This window comes from Myotis myotis, unplaced genomic scaffold, assembly GCF_014108235.1.
Source record: "Myotis myotis isolate mMyoMyo1 unplaced genomic scaffold, mMyoMyo1.p scaffold_m19_p_2, whole genome shotgun sequence".
Taxonomy (NCBI): domain Eukaryota; kingdom Metazoa; phylum Chordata; class Mammalia; order Chiroptera; family Vespertilionidae; genus Myotis; species Myotis myotis.
Window position 1 is genome coordinate 99,395,821 of NW_023416324.1, and position 16,296 is coordinate 99,412,116.

The 16,296-nt window shown below is 40.2% G+C and overlaps 1 protein-coding gene across 5 annotated transcripts in view; it reads left to right on the plus strand.

The window, feature by feature from the left end:
* Window positions 1-16,296, plus strand: part of SEPTIN10 (septin 10) — an 83,881-nt gene that overhangs the window by 4,363 nt on the left and 63,222 nt on the right. For 3 of the 5 annotated variants that reach the window (XM_036352851.1, XM_036352850.1, XM_036352852.1), the window contains exon 2: window positions 13,667-13,732. The exons of the other annotated variants lie outside the window; for them this stretch is intronic. In XM_036352851.1, coding sequence (XP_036208744.1) covers window positions 13,667-13,732 — 66 coding nt within the window. The remainder of the gene's footprint in view (window positions 1-13,666; window positions 13,733-16,296) is intronic. 5 annotated transcript variants of the gene reach the window in all.

Here is a 16,296-nt window from a genome sequence, read left to right on the forward strand (position 1 = left end):
TGGGTAAGTGAATGCTACCAAATGCTAAAGTGCATTCACTATGGCAAGGATTGCAGTGCTTGCATTATTACATACTAGAGGTCTGGTGCACAAAATGGCCCACGGGATCGGGCCGAAACTGGCTCTCTGACATCCTCTGAGGGGTCCTGGATTGCGAGAGGGCGCAGGCCAGGCCAAGGGACCCCACTGGTGCACGATCGGGGCTGGAGAGGGATGCGGGAGGTTGGCCAGCTGGGGAGGGATTGCGGGAGGGCTCCAGGGCATGTCCAGCCCATCTCGCTCAGTCCCGATTGGCCAGACCCCAGCAACAAGCTAACCTACTGGTTGGAGCGTCTGCTCCCTGGTGGTCAGTGCACGTCAATAGTGAGCGGTTGAGCAGCCTTAGCATATCATTAGCATATTACACTTTGATTAGTTGAATGGACGGCTGTAGGTAAATGAAAATTAAATCATGAGATATCACTATATCATGAGAATACACTTAGTGTATTAGGCTTTTATTATATAGGATATCCTCCCAACCCCATGAGTTGAGTAATGTCTCCATTTGCGGGGGGGAGTGGGGAATTAACATTCTCAAACTTTGTTGGACAAATCGTTTCTTATTTTGTTCATGTTGTCATTGTACCTCCTTGCCCCATGCTCTTATCCGTGGTTTTGGCAGTTACTTAGTGCACTAGCAGTTTGCATCTGTTGCCATCCATAAATAGTTAATTCTAACATCCTTCTTAAGCCATACTTTTATTAATTCTAGGAGATCTCTGTTTTGGCAGAATCTATATGCTGCTTGTCATATAGTAACAGAGATTCTGTTGTTTTGAAAAGAATTATAATTCACAGTTTCCACATAGCAAGAGCCAAAAGAACCTAATACTGCATTGTAATTTGAACAATTGGAGAAAATATTTTAATCTCATTTTGCATTTGCATATTTTGCTGTATATTTTCTTTTTTATTACTGTTTAGAAAATAATACATATATTGTCTTAACCATGTCCAAGCTTTTGTTAGCTACTACTTTACCATGTATTGATTACTTTAAGTAGATAATTTTGTTATATCTTTATGAATTAACTTTTTTTTAATGAGGTATAATTTACATACAGTGAAATTTACTCTCTTTTTAGTAGAGAGTTTTATGAGGTTTGATGAATATATACAATTGTGTAATCATAACCACAAACATATAGAATAGTTCCATCACTCCCCTTTCCCCAAATTCCTTTGTGCTTCTTTGTAGTCCCTCTCTTAATCTCTGACAATTACTGATCAGTTTTGTGTTCCTGTTATTTTGCCTTTACCAGAATTTCATATGTATGAATTATTATACTGAGATTCATCCATGTGTTGCATGTTCCTTCTTATTGTTGACTAGTATTCCATTGTACATTTGTGCCACAATTTATTTTGTTCATCCTTTCTCCAGTTGAAAAACATTTGGGCAGTTAGCAGTTTTAAAGAGTTATGAATGAAGTTAACTGTATATATTCACATGTAGGTTTTTATGTGAATATAAGTTTACATTTCACTTGAGATGATATCTAGGAGTAGGATTACTGAGTGTGTGTTTAACTAAATTAAGAAACTGCCAAACTCTTTTGCAAATGTTTGTGAAATTTGCATTCCCACCAGTAACAACTGAGAGTTCTTGTTGTCTGCATTCTTGCCAGTATTGTCAATTTTTAAAAAGTAATTCTGATATATAGTGATATCTCATGATTTAATTTTCATTTATCTAATGACTAATGCTATTGAGCATCTCATGTGCCTATTTGCCATCCTATATCCTTAGTGAATTGTCTGTTCAAATCATTTTTAAAAATTGAGTTATTGTCTAATTATTATGGAGTTATACAAGTTTTTAAAGTATATATACTTTTATAAGTCCTTTATGAGATAAATTATTTACCAGTGTTTTATCCAAGTATGTGTCTTATTATTTTTTTTTTAAATTCTCTTAACAGTATGCTTTGAAGAGCAGAAGATTTTAAATTCTTTTTTTTTTTTAATAGATTTTATTGATTTTTTACAGAGAGGAAGGGAGAGAGATAGAGAGTTAGAAACATCGATGAGAGAGAAACATCGATCAGCTGCCTCCTGCACATCTCCTACTGGGGATATACCCGCAACCCAGGTACATGCCCTTGACCGGAATCGAAACTGGGACCTCTCAGTCCGCAGGCCGACGCTCTATCCACTGAGCCAAGCCGGTTTCGGCCAGAAGATTTTAGTTTATTAGGTACAATTTAGCTTTTTTTTCTTTCTGGATCATGCTTTTGATGTTATAGTAAGAAATCTTAATGTAAGGGCACAAAGATTTTGTTTATACCTTTTCTTCTATTAGGTCTATGATTCATTTAGAGCTAATTTTTGTATATGGTATAAGGTATGAAGGTATGAATTGAGGATCACTTTTTTTTTTGCATATGGGAGTCCAGTTGTTCTAGCACCATTTAAAAAAAAAAGATTGTCCTTTGTCCATTAAATTGCATTTGCATCTTGTTGAAAACTCTTGCATACCCTCTCCCCCCCAACACACACACACACACACACACACACACACACACTCTCTCTCTCTCTCTCTCTCTCTCTCTATATATATATATATATATATATCACAGTAGTTTTCAACCCTTCTAATGCTGCGACCCTTTAATACAGTTCCTCATGTTGTGGTGACCCCCAATTTCATTGTTACAAATTGAGCATAATTAAAGCATAGTGATTAATCACAAAACAATATGTAATTATAATATGTGTTTTCCGACGGTCTTAGGCGACCCCTGTGAAAGGGTCGCCTGACCCCCAAAGGAGTCGCAACCCACAGGTTGAGAACCGCTTGTGTATCACATCACTCTTTCCTAGAGGCATGGCTGTTGACATTACTTCTCATTGCCACTTCCAGGTCATTCTTCTCTCCCTGAATACTCCCAATTTTGATTCTCACTTAGCTATCACATTACATACTCACCATCCTTGTTCAGTCATCTCTGAAACCTCACCTCCCCCTATGCTTGACAGTGTTGCTATTGGCTCTCTGTAATTCTCTAACATTAGACCTGTCGTAATTCATAATTCTGGGTGATTTCAGTATCCACATAGATTATCCTTTCATTAATCTGCCTTTCAGTTTTTTTTTCTTTTTTCTTTTTCTTAATTAAATCTTTATTGTTCAGATTATTACATTTGTTCCTCTTTTTTCCCCCCATAACTCTCCTCCTCCCAGTTCCCGCCCCACCCTCCGCCCTCACACCCCACCCACTGTCCTCATCCATAGGTGCACGATATTTGTCCAGTCTCTTCCCGCATCTCCCACACCCCTTTCCCCCCAAGAATAGTCAGTCCATTCCCTTTCTATGTCCCTGATTCTATTATGATCACCAGATTATTTATTCACTTGATTCTTAGACTCACTTGTTGATAGATGCATGTTTGTTGTTCATAATTTGTATCTTTACCTTTTTCTTCTTCTTCCTCTTCTTAAAGGATACCTTTCAGCATTTCATATAATACTGGTTTGGTGGTGATGAACTCCTTTAGCTTTTCCTTATCTGTGAAGCTCTTTATCTGACCTTCAGTTCTGAATGATAGCTTTGCTGGATAAAGTAATCTTGGTTGTAGGTTCTTGGCATTCATCACTTTGAATATTTCTTGCCACTCCCTTCTGGCCTGCAAAGTTTCTGTTGAGAAATCAGCTGACAGTCGTATGGGTACTCCCTTGTAGGTAACTGAGTTTCTTTCTCTTGCTGCTCTTAAGAGTCTCTCTTTGTCTTTTGCTCTTGGCATTTTAATTATGATGTGTCTTGGTGTGGTCCTCTTTGGATTCCTTTTGTTTGGGGTTCTCTGTGCTTCCTGGACTTGTAAGTCTATTTCTTTCACCAGGTAGGGGAAGTTTTCTGTCATTATTTCTTCAAATAGGTTTTCAATATCTTGGTCTCTCTCATCTTCTGGCACCCCTATAATTCTGATGTTGGTACGTTTGAAGCTGTCCCAGAGGCTCCTTACACTATCTTCGTATTTTCGGATTCTTTTTTCATTTTGCTTTTCCGGTTGGGTGTTTTTTGCTTCTTTGCATTTCAAATCTTTGCCTTGATTCTTGCGGTCCTCTGGTCTGCTGTTGGGAGTCTGTATAATATTCGTTATTTCAGTCCGTGTATGTTTAATTTCTAGTTGGTTCTTTATCATAACATCGAGGGTCTCTTTAGATTTGTTGAGGATCTCATTAAGTTTATCGGCGGCTTCTAGACAGTTCTTGAGAGACCTTAAAAGTGTGGTTCTGAACTGAATATCCTCCATTGACAGTTTTGTCCTGTTTCTTTGTCTCCGCATTTTTTATGCTTTCTTGGTGCACCCCCTAGTGGTCTTTGTGTGCAGTCCTCCTGTAGTTAAGCCTTGATTGTTGTAGTTAATACTAGGGGGATTTGACCTCCAGGCCAGCTGTCTGTGAGAATCAGCTGTGTCTGCAGTGGGAAAACTTCTGTCCTCTAGAGAGGTGCTAATCTAGCCTTTTCCTGAGGCTATCTGGCAAATGGCTCTGCGCAGGGCTTGGGCGGGGCGGGTGGGTCGCTCGGGCTCGGGATCAACAGGGTGGGCCGGAGAGAGCAGTTATGGGGGCTCTCAGTTCCGTCCCTAGAGGCTCTGCCTCAGAGAGTCCCAGCAACCGCTGCAAACCTCGGAGAGAAAGCTGCCTTCGAGTTCCGACTGAAGCCAGACAGTCCCGCTTCTCCCGTTTGAGTCTGGGTCCCTAGAGACTCGCCCGGATCTGGAGCTCAGAATCTGAGACTCTCTCCCGATTGAAAGCACCAATCGCGCCCTCCGCTGCCAGCCCGCTCCGCGTGCACTCCGTACCTGAGTATTTCACTTCAGCACTGCGCCTCCTCTGAGTCTGGGTATGATATTCTCTTTCCTCCTAGTTGTAGAATTTCCACTCAGCCAGCCTTCCTGTGGTTCTGGATGATGTCCGTTCAGTCTTTTAGGTGTGTTTTGATTTGGTTGTTCAAGGCAGCAATCTCTGGCGTTAACCTATGCCGCCATCTTGGTTCTACTCTCTGCCTTTCAGTTTTTGACCTCCTCTCCTAAAATACCTTGTGCTCTCTATTCTACTGTAGCATCTCTTTGTTGTAGTTTATAACTTGACTTTGTCATTACCCAATAACTGCAACCCCTCCTAATCAGGCATTTCACTCTGACCATACTTCCTACTTTGCCTGTTTGTTTACTCCCTCAGATAACTCCAAGTCCCATAATTCTTTGACCTAATCTATTGAACCTTTCCCCTTTCCCTCATATCCTTCATGCCTTTTCCTTTTTTACCAGCTTTAAGTCCATCTTGTAACATGTATAAGTTTTTTCATGCACATCTCAGTTTTCTCTCTTGCTCCTTCATTCTTCCCTGACAACCTTCCTCCCCCCCCCCCCCCCCCCCCACACACACACACTTAAACTCTCAGGAGTCTGCTCTTGTACCCTCACTGCTGAATATGATGGGGGGAAATCATGCTGGGTGGTTTTACTCTAACATCATGATCACTACGTAAACTCAAGAGGCTGCCTAAAAATTGTACTGCATTTTCCTCATTCATTCACCCTCTCATTCTTCTTGATAAAGGGTGAGCAAACATTTAAAGGGTTAAATAGTAACTATTTTCAATGCTGTGAGCCACAAGGTCTCTGTCACAATTATGCAATGCTCTTTTTTTCTGAAAGCAGCCACACATGGTAAGTAAAAGAATAGTAGGAGCACATTCTTCGTTCCTCCCTAACAGCTTTTTTTTTTTTTTTTTTTTTTTTAAACCTGTCTTCCAGGACTCTGCACTTTTCTGGATTTCTTTCACCCTCCTTCTTAGCCATTTGGACTGGTTGCTCCTCAGTTCTCCAACTTTTAATGTTGGAGACCCCCAGGGCTCCATTCTGTGATCCCTTCTGTTTTTTGAGTACCTTCAATCCCTGGGTGATTTCATCTCATTCCACAGCTTTAAGTACTAGCCATATATTAATGACTTCAGAATTGTTTTCTTCAGTCCAGATATCTCTGCACTCTCAACTTGTTTATCCAACTACATACTCGGTCCCTTCACTTCAGTATCTAATAGGCATCTCCAATTTAACATGTTTTAAAGAGAGCTCCTGATCTTCCCCACTCCTCCTCCTCCTCCTCCAGTCTTCCCAGTTTTAGTAAATGGAAGCTCCCTCCTCCTATTGTTCAAACCAAAAACTTTGGAACCATTCTTTATATCTCCTTACATCCCACATTGAGCCCTCAGCAAGTTCTGTTGGTTCTGCCTTCAAGGTAGATGAATTTGACCCCATCTTACCTCTTCACCACTAACATTCTGCCATGATGTCTTTCCTGGATTAGATGAACGCAACAGTCTCTTAACTAGTTTTGTTTCTGCCTTGCCATTCTTCAGTCTACTTTCAACATAGTAGCTTTAGCAAACCCTTTAGTACAAAGAGAAATCATGTCCCTCTTATACAAAACCCTTCAAACCCAAGGCCTTACAACAAGCCACAAGAACCCTGCATGTTCTGGCATTGCATTTCTCTCTGGCCACTCTGCCTCCCTCTCTCTGCTCCAGCTGCTTGGTCTTATTGCTATTCCTCAAACACTGCAGCACACACTTGCCTCAGGATCTCTGCCATTGTTAGTTCCCTCTGCCTGGAATGCTCTTCCTCCAGACATCCTCTTCACCACTCTCTTTTAACCCCTCAGGTGTTTTCAGGTATGCTTTCCCTAACCACCCTGTTCAAAATGGCATCCTCACCTCTAATTTTGGAAAAGTAAGCAGGTATAGCCTTTTTGAGGGGCAGTTTGGCAATATGTTTATACCTTTGACTACATTCTAGGAATTTATTATGAGGAAATTAACAGTTGTTTCTACAGGACTGTCCCTTTGGACCCACTGGGAAGCAGATGTTGGAGTTAGGAGTGTTAGAGATTGCTTAAGGGTAGACACTGGGGAGAAGTGATGCCTGCGGAAGAGAAAGGGGGAAGAAGCTAGACTAGAGAGGAAAAATGTTCAGGCCTTGGTGCAGATTTTGATAGCTGTGAAAGGAAAGAGGTTAGGAAGCAGAATTGGGCACAAAGAGCCTCAGAGGTCTTGCATATCTGGCGAAGTTTGGGTTAACCCAGTGGAGAGCTTTGACTGTTAGGTTTGCCTGCTTAGGGCAGAAGGGGCCAGGTCCTGACATCCTGACACCCTCACTGTGCTCAGTCTTTGGCTAAGGGCTTCCTGGGAAGAGCTGGTCTTGGGTTGAGTACTGTGCAGACCCTGAAGGCTCTGCAGCTGGAAGCTGTCAGCATTCTTCATAGCCAAAGGGCAAGTTCTTGCTGGAAGGGAGGGAGATCTGAGTGGAGGACCTCTTTGGCTGCTGCATGAGGGACATTTATTGCAGTATTAACTTAAAAAGACATAATTAGAAATGGTATTTTTCCCCTATAATAAATATGAAATACTGCTTTTCTAATTAAGGGAGGGAAAGTAATTTCAAAGTAAGCTTTGCATTTGTATTTTAAGCAGCCATGTTAATAAGCTTTTGTTAAGCTTGAAACTCCTTTTACTAGTACATAAACAATTATCACGATTTTCCTGCCCTAACCGGTTTGGCTCAGTGGACAGAGTGTCGGCCTGCGGACTGAAAGGTCCCAGGTTTGATTCTGGTCAAGGGCATGTACCTTGGTTGCAGGCACATCCCCAGTGTGGGGTGTGCAGGAGGCAGCTGATCGATGTTTCTCTCTCATCGATGTTTCTAACTCTCTATCCCTCTTCCTTCCTCTCTGTAAAAAATCAATAAAATATATTAAAAAAAATAAAAGGAATTTCCTTGTCTTGATATTTTGAGGCTGAATGTTAGACTGTTTAGTTACGATTTAGGTTTTGTATTTATTGAAGAGGATGGTAAAATTGAGGTAAAATGGATATATTGACGGGACTTGGACTACCCTAAGCTGCCCTAGACTGAGACCATCCTGGGGGAGATCCAGGCAGGCTTGCACACGGGAGGCCAATGTGTTGCTTTGTCTTATATTACCAAGTCTTACTGATTTCAGTTGAATTCTTTCTTTCCCTGGGTTGTAATTAGCATCTAATTCTAGAATGATCCTATGCAGAATTTGAATAAGATAATATTACTATTTATTTTTAGGAAATGTTTAGATCAGCACTATTAACTTTCTTTTAAAGTTTCCTTAACCTGAAGATGTAATAAAATGATTTTAAAGAATGAGTCTGTGTAATCTTTTAAATTATTGTTTTAAGCCAAAGAACCCTTCCCTCAAAACCCATTAAATGGGCCCAGATTTTTTTTTTTTTTTTTTTTTTGTCTTAAAAAGACTCCAAGAAACACCAAGGGACAATTTGAAAAGTTTGATTCTATTTCTTTAACTTTATAAAGATAGAAACTATAGGGAAATGAAGTTAAAATGAAGCTATTTTTAAAGTCAAGTCTGAATTCTGTTCCCCCAGGCTCATTGTTATACCCAGAGGCTATACGCAGTCTCTAAGGAATGTTTCCAAGTAGGGTAAGGAAAGTATTCTAGGGTCCTGTTGTGAAAGAATCACCATATGTTTTCCTATAATTGGCCCATACTCCCCACACTGAAATTTTGAAGAAGGGGAAGAACCTGATTTTCCTCCAGCTACCCCAGAATGTTCTGGCACTTTTTTCTATGACTCATTACATACTACATCTTTAAAAAAATGAATAAATAAGTAAATAAATATGCTAAACTTTGCTAGGAGTTAAAGGTACTGTTTAATATTTTTTCTTCTAGGTAGTAAGTATAGAGATTTAAATATATGTATGTTTCTGTATTTATGTCGTATATGTGTATTTAAAATTAAAAATGCAGGAAAAGCAAACTTGTGCGACAGTGTAATCAAGTGTAGGAATAGTGATTTTGTTAGTCTTCTTTGTGTTTTAGAATGGGATTATGATTGCCTGCTATAAGTTTGTGTTCTCTGAGATTAAGTTCTTAAGATCAAGGGCCATGTCTTCCTCCCCCCAAGGCCCCATTCCTCAGCATAGTGATTTCATATAGTAAGTAGGTGGTCAGTGGTAGAGCAGACAGAATTCCACTTCTGGGGAGTTGTTACTAGGTACTTTTAATTCAGGGTTTACCCTAAAGGGACTGGGTCAAATCTGGTCCGCTTATTTATTTTTATTTTTTTCTTTCTTTCTTTTTTTGCTTAATTGTTGAAACTATCACGGATGTCCCCCTTCTACCCCTCTATTGATCCCTTTCACCCCACTCCTGCCCCCTCCCCAAATCTTCCCCACAGTATTGTCCATGGGCTATGCATTATACTATACTAGAGGCCCGGTGCACAAAAATTTGTGCACTCGGGGGGGAGGGGGGTCCCTCAGCCCGGCCTGTGCCCTCTCGCAGTCTGGGACCCCTTGGGAGATAACGACCTGCTGGCTTAGGCCTGCTCCCAGGTGGCAGAAGGCAGGCCCAGTCCCTAGGTGCAGCCCCTGGTTGGGCTCAGAGCAGGGCCGATTGGGGAGTTGAGGCGCCGCTCCCTGTCATGCACAGAGCAGGGCGATCAGGGGGTTGGGGAGCTCCCCCCTATCAGGCACAGAGCAGGGCTGATCAGGGGGTTGGGGCGCCTTCCCCTGTCACGAACAGAGCAGGGTGGATAGGGAGGTTGTGGGTGAGGAGATAATGGCTGTTTGCAGTTGGTCACACACCATTCAGGGTGGGGGTCCCCACTGGGGTGCCTGGCCAGCCTGGGTGAGGGGATGATGGCTGTTTGCAGCTGGTCACACATCCTTCAGGGTGGGGGTCCCCACTGGGGTGCCTGGCCAGTCTGGGTGAGGGGCTGAGGGCTGTTTTCAGGCTGGTGGGTGACTGAAGCTCCCAACTGCTCCTTTTTTTCTTTTTTTTTTCTTTTTATTCTGGGCCAGCTTTAGCTTTGAGGCTTGGCTCCAGCTCTTAGGCCTCCGCTGCTGAAAGTAGGTTTCTGGCCTTTGCTTACAATGTTGCGATCCTGCTGGCTGAAGCCCGGCGGACTAAACCAGGTTTCTGGGTTTTTGTTTAGCTTCTATATTTATTACATAGTTGCTTAGAGTTGCAGCTCAGAGGCCTGCAGCAGCAGGCGGGGAACGTTGGAGTCCTCCGTCACTGAAGCAAGCTAGCCTCATGTTAGTTTCAAGCTGCCTGGCTGCCGGCCGCCATCTTGGCTGTCAGTTAATTTGCATATTGCCCTGGTTAGCCAATGGGAAGGGTAGCGGTCGTACGCCAATTACCATGCTTCTCTTTTATTAGATAGGATAATAAAAGCCTAATATGCTAAGTGTCTGGTTGTCCGGTTGGCCATTGAAGCAATCAAAGCATAATATGCTAATGATATGCTAAGGCCACTCAACTGCTTGCTATGATGTGCACTGACCATCAGGGGGTAGACGCTTCAACTGGTAGGTTAGCTTGCTGCTGGAGTCCAGCTGATCGGGACTGAGCGAAATGGGTCAGACATGCCCTGGAGCCCTCCTGCGGTCCCTCCCTGGCTGGCCAACTTCCCACATCTCTCCCTGGCCCCGATCGTGCCCCAGTGGGATCCCTTGGCCTGGCCTGCGCCCTCTCACAATCTGGGCTGAGGGACTCCCCCAAGTGCATGAATTTCATGTACCGGTCCTCTAGTAAACATAAATATCTGGTCCGCTTATTATTTTACCTTTAAAAATGGGACAGGACATTTATTAAAAACTGTTTTCATTCTAAAAGTTGTTTTGGAAATTTGACTAGTAAAGTAGTACCAGTGGAAAATATTAAAAGCAACTATTTATAATACTTTTTATGTGACTCATTATTTTTTCCTCATCCAAACATTTATCCACAGAGATTTTAAAATAGGCTTTTTGGCAGGTATTCAGAAACACCAGAAATGAATAAACAAAAGCGGATATTTGATATGAACCTACATAAATGACAGAAATGTAACACAGGTTCTATTAGTCAAAGTTTAATGACAGATGAGCACAAAACCAATCATTGTGTTCTATGCAAATTTTACTGGTACTTACCAACCAAACTGCTTACTGAACAGCATTTCACAAAACCCAAGTAATATGTTGCCCATTATATTAAAAACTATTTTATTACTGTAATTTTTAAAAGTTTAATTAAAGTTGTATAGTTGATAAGTAAAAATAGCACAGTCTTCAGTAAATTAGATGTGTGGCACCTCACTTCCATCACTGATGTGAGCAAATGGCACCTTACATTAGGAAGTAACATTGATTGTGGAGTGTTCTGCTCTCTCATTCAGTTTATCTCATGCAAGGCTCTGAACAGGGCTCCTAAAAAGACATTTTCTGTGGCACTGTTTTGCCTTTACCACAAGTCAGCCTCTTCAGATCAGGGATGGGGAATGTCTGGCCTGTGGACTGTATAAGGCCCATGAAATAATTTGGTCTGGCCCTGCCAAGGCATGAGGAGTGAATTAAAGGTTTGACCAGATACAGCAGGCTAATTTTTAAGTTGATAATTTTGCATGGCCTGAAAAGATGTTATAAATATCCAAATAGCCCTAGGCAGAATAAAGGTTCCCCACCCTTGCTTTAGATGGACTGGACACTTCAAACTTTTTTAGTCAGATACCGATCTTTAGTGTCCCTAATCTGTCTCTCAACCTTATTCATAACTTTGCAGCAGGAGACCAATGAACCCTGTCTTCTCTTTCCAAATTCCATAGTCACTATTTACTTTCTCCAGATATGAAATTCTGCTTCCTCCTGGTGCTCAGGGGTTTTTTTTCTACCTTAAATGCCACCTCATCTGATGCTATACCACCTTTCTGACTCAGTTCAATATCATTGTCTTCCTAGAAACTGCTCTGGCCTTTAGTGACCTCTTTCTCTAAATCTCCATTAACTACTACACTCTTCTAGTTACTCTTACCTTTCTGTCCTGGTGTAGAAGAGGAACTCAACCTGCTTATGCCAACACAGTGACTAAAGTGAAGGGGCTTATTAGAATTGCAGGGGCTGGCTGGAGGAAGTAAGGTGAAGTGTTTGTATAGTTACTAAAAACAAAATCTTAGGCCAATCTGATGTGCTTTTACTTTTTAAATTGTGAAACACAGCCAGTAGGTGTACTTTCATATAGTGGCATCTTCCAACTGCTAAGAGCCATTTCATGTTGGAACAGTGTGTTCAGTTAGCTACTTAGGATTTGGAAACACTGTATACTATGTAGTGATTACTTAACAAGTCTAACCTTCAATAGCTTAGATTACCCATATGTACCAGAGGAAGGTGGTTGTTAGCATTCTGTAATATCCAGTCATGAAATAAACCTGAGTGTCTGAGTGGGATTGCATTCACACCTGGAGGTGGGGGTGGGGTGGGGACGGAGGTGGAGGGATGAGATGGGGGTTGATGAGGTGTTAGAAACACCACTCCCTTGCTGCAGTTGGTATGGTTCTCCCTTTTATCACTGTAGCATAGTTCATTGTAATTAAAGAACAGGGGACTGCTTAAATAAAGGTAAAACTTTTACATATACTCTAGTATACAGAACAGAATGCTACACTATAGAAACAGTGAGGTAGATCTGGGTACTAGTGAAATGGCCTCCAGGACAGATTAAGCAAAAAAAACCCCCAAACAAACCAAAAAACAGTATAGAACAATAGGCTACTCCTGTAAACAAAGGAGACCTGCATATTCATGTATGTTTCTACATGTATGGTCTGTCTCTGGAAGGAGAGACATAAGCTGGTGGCCTCTGGGGAGCAGAATTGCTGAGGGATTAGGGAATCAAAGGTAGGAAGGGAGTTTATTGGCACTGTTTACATGTTTTCTTACTATGTCCATATTAATATTACTTTTTTAAAATGCACACGTTTCCTCAGTATTGTGTGCTGCACTCAGTAGTAGAATAGTAATGCCTCTAAGGCAGCATTGCTTTGAAATTCACAGAACTTCTCTCACACCTGTCTTCCCCCATTCCTATTCCTGACTGTTTCAAGCACAGTGAATATGTATTTGGTTTACCCCTTGGGACAGTAGAAGGAACAGCTTTGCAGTCAGATTAGACCTGGCTTACTGGCCTGTATGATTACTTTCTGAATTGTAGCTTTCTCATGCAGGGAATGTTAAAACTCAGATCTTTTGTAAGGTTTAAGTAAGAAAATGTATTTAATAAGCTAGCATATAATAGGAGTTTGATAAATGATAATTATTTCAATTTTAATTGGATAACCAAGGGACATTTAAAAATACCTGCTTTTCTAACTATACTGAAATTGGAGCATTAACATATCTATTTCCCCTGGCATGCTACAGAGGACTATAACAAATTTTGAGTGCCTCTTGGCTCCTAGAGTAGTTTTTAAGTGAAATGTCTTATTTTCCTTTTTTTAATCCAATAAAGTCTTTCAAATAAAGGTGATATTCTTTGTTTTCCTTTATGTAAATGGGCATTTGCTAATTTTTTAAATAATTTGTGTGTAAGTGCATGAATGTATGTTATATGTTGACTTATATATTCTTTATTTATGCAGATATCTATCTAGCAAGAAGGTTTTAAACATGAGTCAATTGTATAGATTACAAGTCAAAATTTGGTAATAATGACTATTAGAATTTCTTTTTAATGTAAATACATTATTTAGATGTAGGTTTTTTTGAAGTAATATGTATATTTTCTATTAATTTTTTTCAGCTCTTTCAGTCTCCAATGGCAACAAAGTCTTGTATGTCCTCGCAAGTATCTGATGATGAACAGAGAGTGAGTATATCTTTGAAATAGATCCATAAAGTACTCCAGATTATCTCTGTGATTTCAAGATAATTATTCAGAGAACTAAGAGACTTTTGTTTATACTTACCTTGAATGTGAAATAACTTTAATGTTTATTCAAGTTAAAAATCAATGATGGAGTGGATAATTGCTATGTGTCCAGTGTCTCTATCCTACTTGACATTAAGCAAATTAAAATTCTAACTGTAGACTAGCACTGCTTTTGCTGGGCATACTTGCAGAACTTGGTGGATGTGGAGAAGTCCTGTAGTTCTTGAGAGTGTGGGAAGTCACGGGACAGCTGTCAGATGCCTTCCTGAGTGTGAGGTCAGACCTTAATGTTTCCAGGGTCTTAAAGTCCTAAATGGGCAGTATAGCAGGGATGTGTTTCAGTAATTCCTAATAAAATTTATATTTAAAAGGATGGATAAATTTAACTTGGTGAAAGAGAAGTTGTCAGTTTTTTTAAAAAAGAAAATTACAAATATAAGCCTGGGTAATTCGATAAAATTAAATAATTGCCTTTAGTTCTGTGTTCCAGTTATGTTTCTTCTTATTTTTCCTTCTTTCTCTTCACATGCTAAAGTCCTCATGGGTTCGATAAGTCATAATCAGACCACCAAACTGCCATCCTTTTAATTTTTTTTCTCATTGGTAATAATAGTATATTTCACCTTTATTTTATCTCCTCAAAGGCTTTGAATTACTCTTAATGTGCCTACTGACACACTGCTTTGCTGAAACTATTGTCATAGTAATCTTACTAGACTAACCTATTGAGTGCTGATTGCTTACTCCTCATTTTCTCTAGCCCCTCTTCAAATAATTCATGGTGACCCATCCCATATTTTTGAAGAGCTTCTTTTGTTTTCATGACATTAAAATTATATAGCTTTACAAAGCTTTTCAGCTTTTCGTCTGGTACTTTGAATAATTGGAGCCATATTTGCCATTGATTTTGATGTCTGATACAGGTGTGTTATTTCAATGTGTTGGTTCCTACCCCTCTCTGTTAGCCATATGATTATTGTAATAGCATGCCTTAAATACTCGGGATTATTTTGAGATACACATATTAGCATAATCCTAATTATTAATGTAATAAAAAGCCTCTTAGCTTAAAAAAATTATATAGCCTTAGAGCCACAAGGAATTCTGCAGCCACTTAGTTCAACTTTTGCATATGCTTATCAGATAACAAGAATTATTTGAATCTTCTTGAATACTTTCAATGACTGGGAAGCATAGTGTTTCTTCACTCTCTCTTTTTAAAATTATAAATATAATATGCTTACATGACTAAAAGGGATTAAAGAGCACAAAAGAAAATACAGTGTACTCGTTTTCTTTTACTCCATAACAAATTGCCACAAATTTACTTGGTTAAAACAACACCTGTTTATTAGCTCACTTAGAGGTCAGAAAGCCAGGCACAGCAACAACTGGCTTCTCTGTCCAGGGTCTCACACTCAGGATGTTGGCTGGCTGGGTTTTTATCTGGAGGCTCCCCTTCCAAACTCAGTTTGTTGGCAGAATTCAGTTTTTGGCAGGCCAGTTGCTATCAGTTCCTCATCATTCTTAGGTATTTGCTATGTGGCTCCTTTGTACCCATACAACAATGGAGAACTGGAATCCCCTCCATGCCTCAAACCTCTTTCTTCAGAAGTTCTCAGCCCTTTTTATATCACACTTGATGATTGTAGCTTTGAGTAGGTGGTATAAGTCCTTCAATCCTGTCTTCTACAGAACTGTTTTTACTATTCTAAATCCTAGATTTTCATATAAATTTTAGAATTAGCTTCTCAGTTACCATATTGACAGCATATAGTTGGATCTTGTTCTTTTATCCAACTTGACAATTCCCTTCTTTTAATTTAAATGTTTTGTCCTACACTGTCCAGTATGGTAGCCACTAGCCACATGTGCTATTTATATTTAAATTAGTTAAATAAAATTTTAAAGTTACTTCCTCAGTTGTATTAGTTATATATTTTTTATTGTCTAAAGTATTACATGTCTTCTTTTTCCCCAATTGACACCCCTCCCCCCCCGCCCACCACTCCCTCCCCCTAGGACAAACCCCCACCACCCCAGTGTCCCTGTCCATTGTTTATGCTAATATGTATACATACAAGTCCTTTGGTTGATCTTTCCCCCCCCTTCCCACCCCCCCCCCCCCCCCCAGCTTCTCTCTGAGGTTGGACTGTCTGTTCAGTGTTTCTTATTCTCTGGCTCTATTTTTGTTCTTTAATCTCTGGCTCATCAGTTTATGTTGTTCATTATATCCCACATATGAGTGAGATCATGTGATATTTATTTTTCTCTGACTGGCTTATTTTGCTTAGCATAATGCTCTCCAGGTCCATCGATGCTGTTGCAAATGGTAAAATTCCTTCTTTTTTATAGCAGTGTAGTATTCCATTGTGTAAATGTACCATAGTTTTCTAATCTGTTCATCTGCTCATGGGCATTTAGGTTGTTCCTAAATCTTAGCTATTGTAAATTGTGCTACTGTGAACATAGGGGTGCATATGTCCTTTGTGATTGGTGTT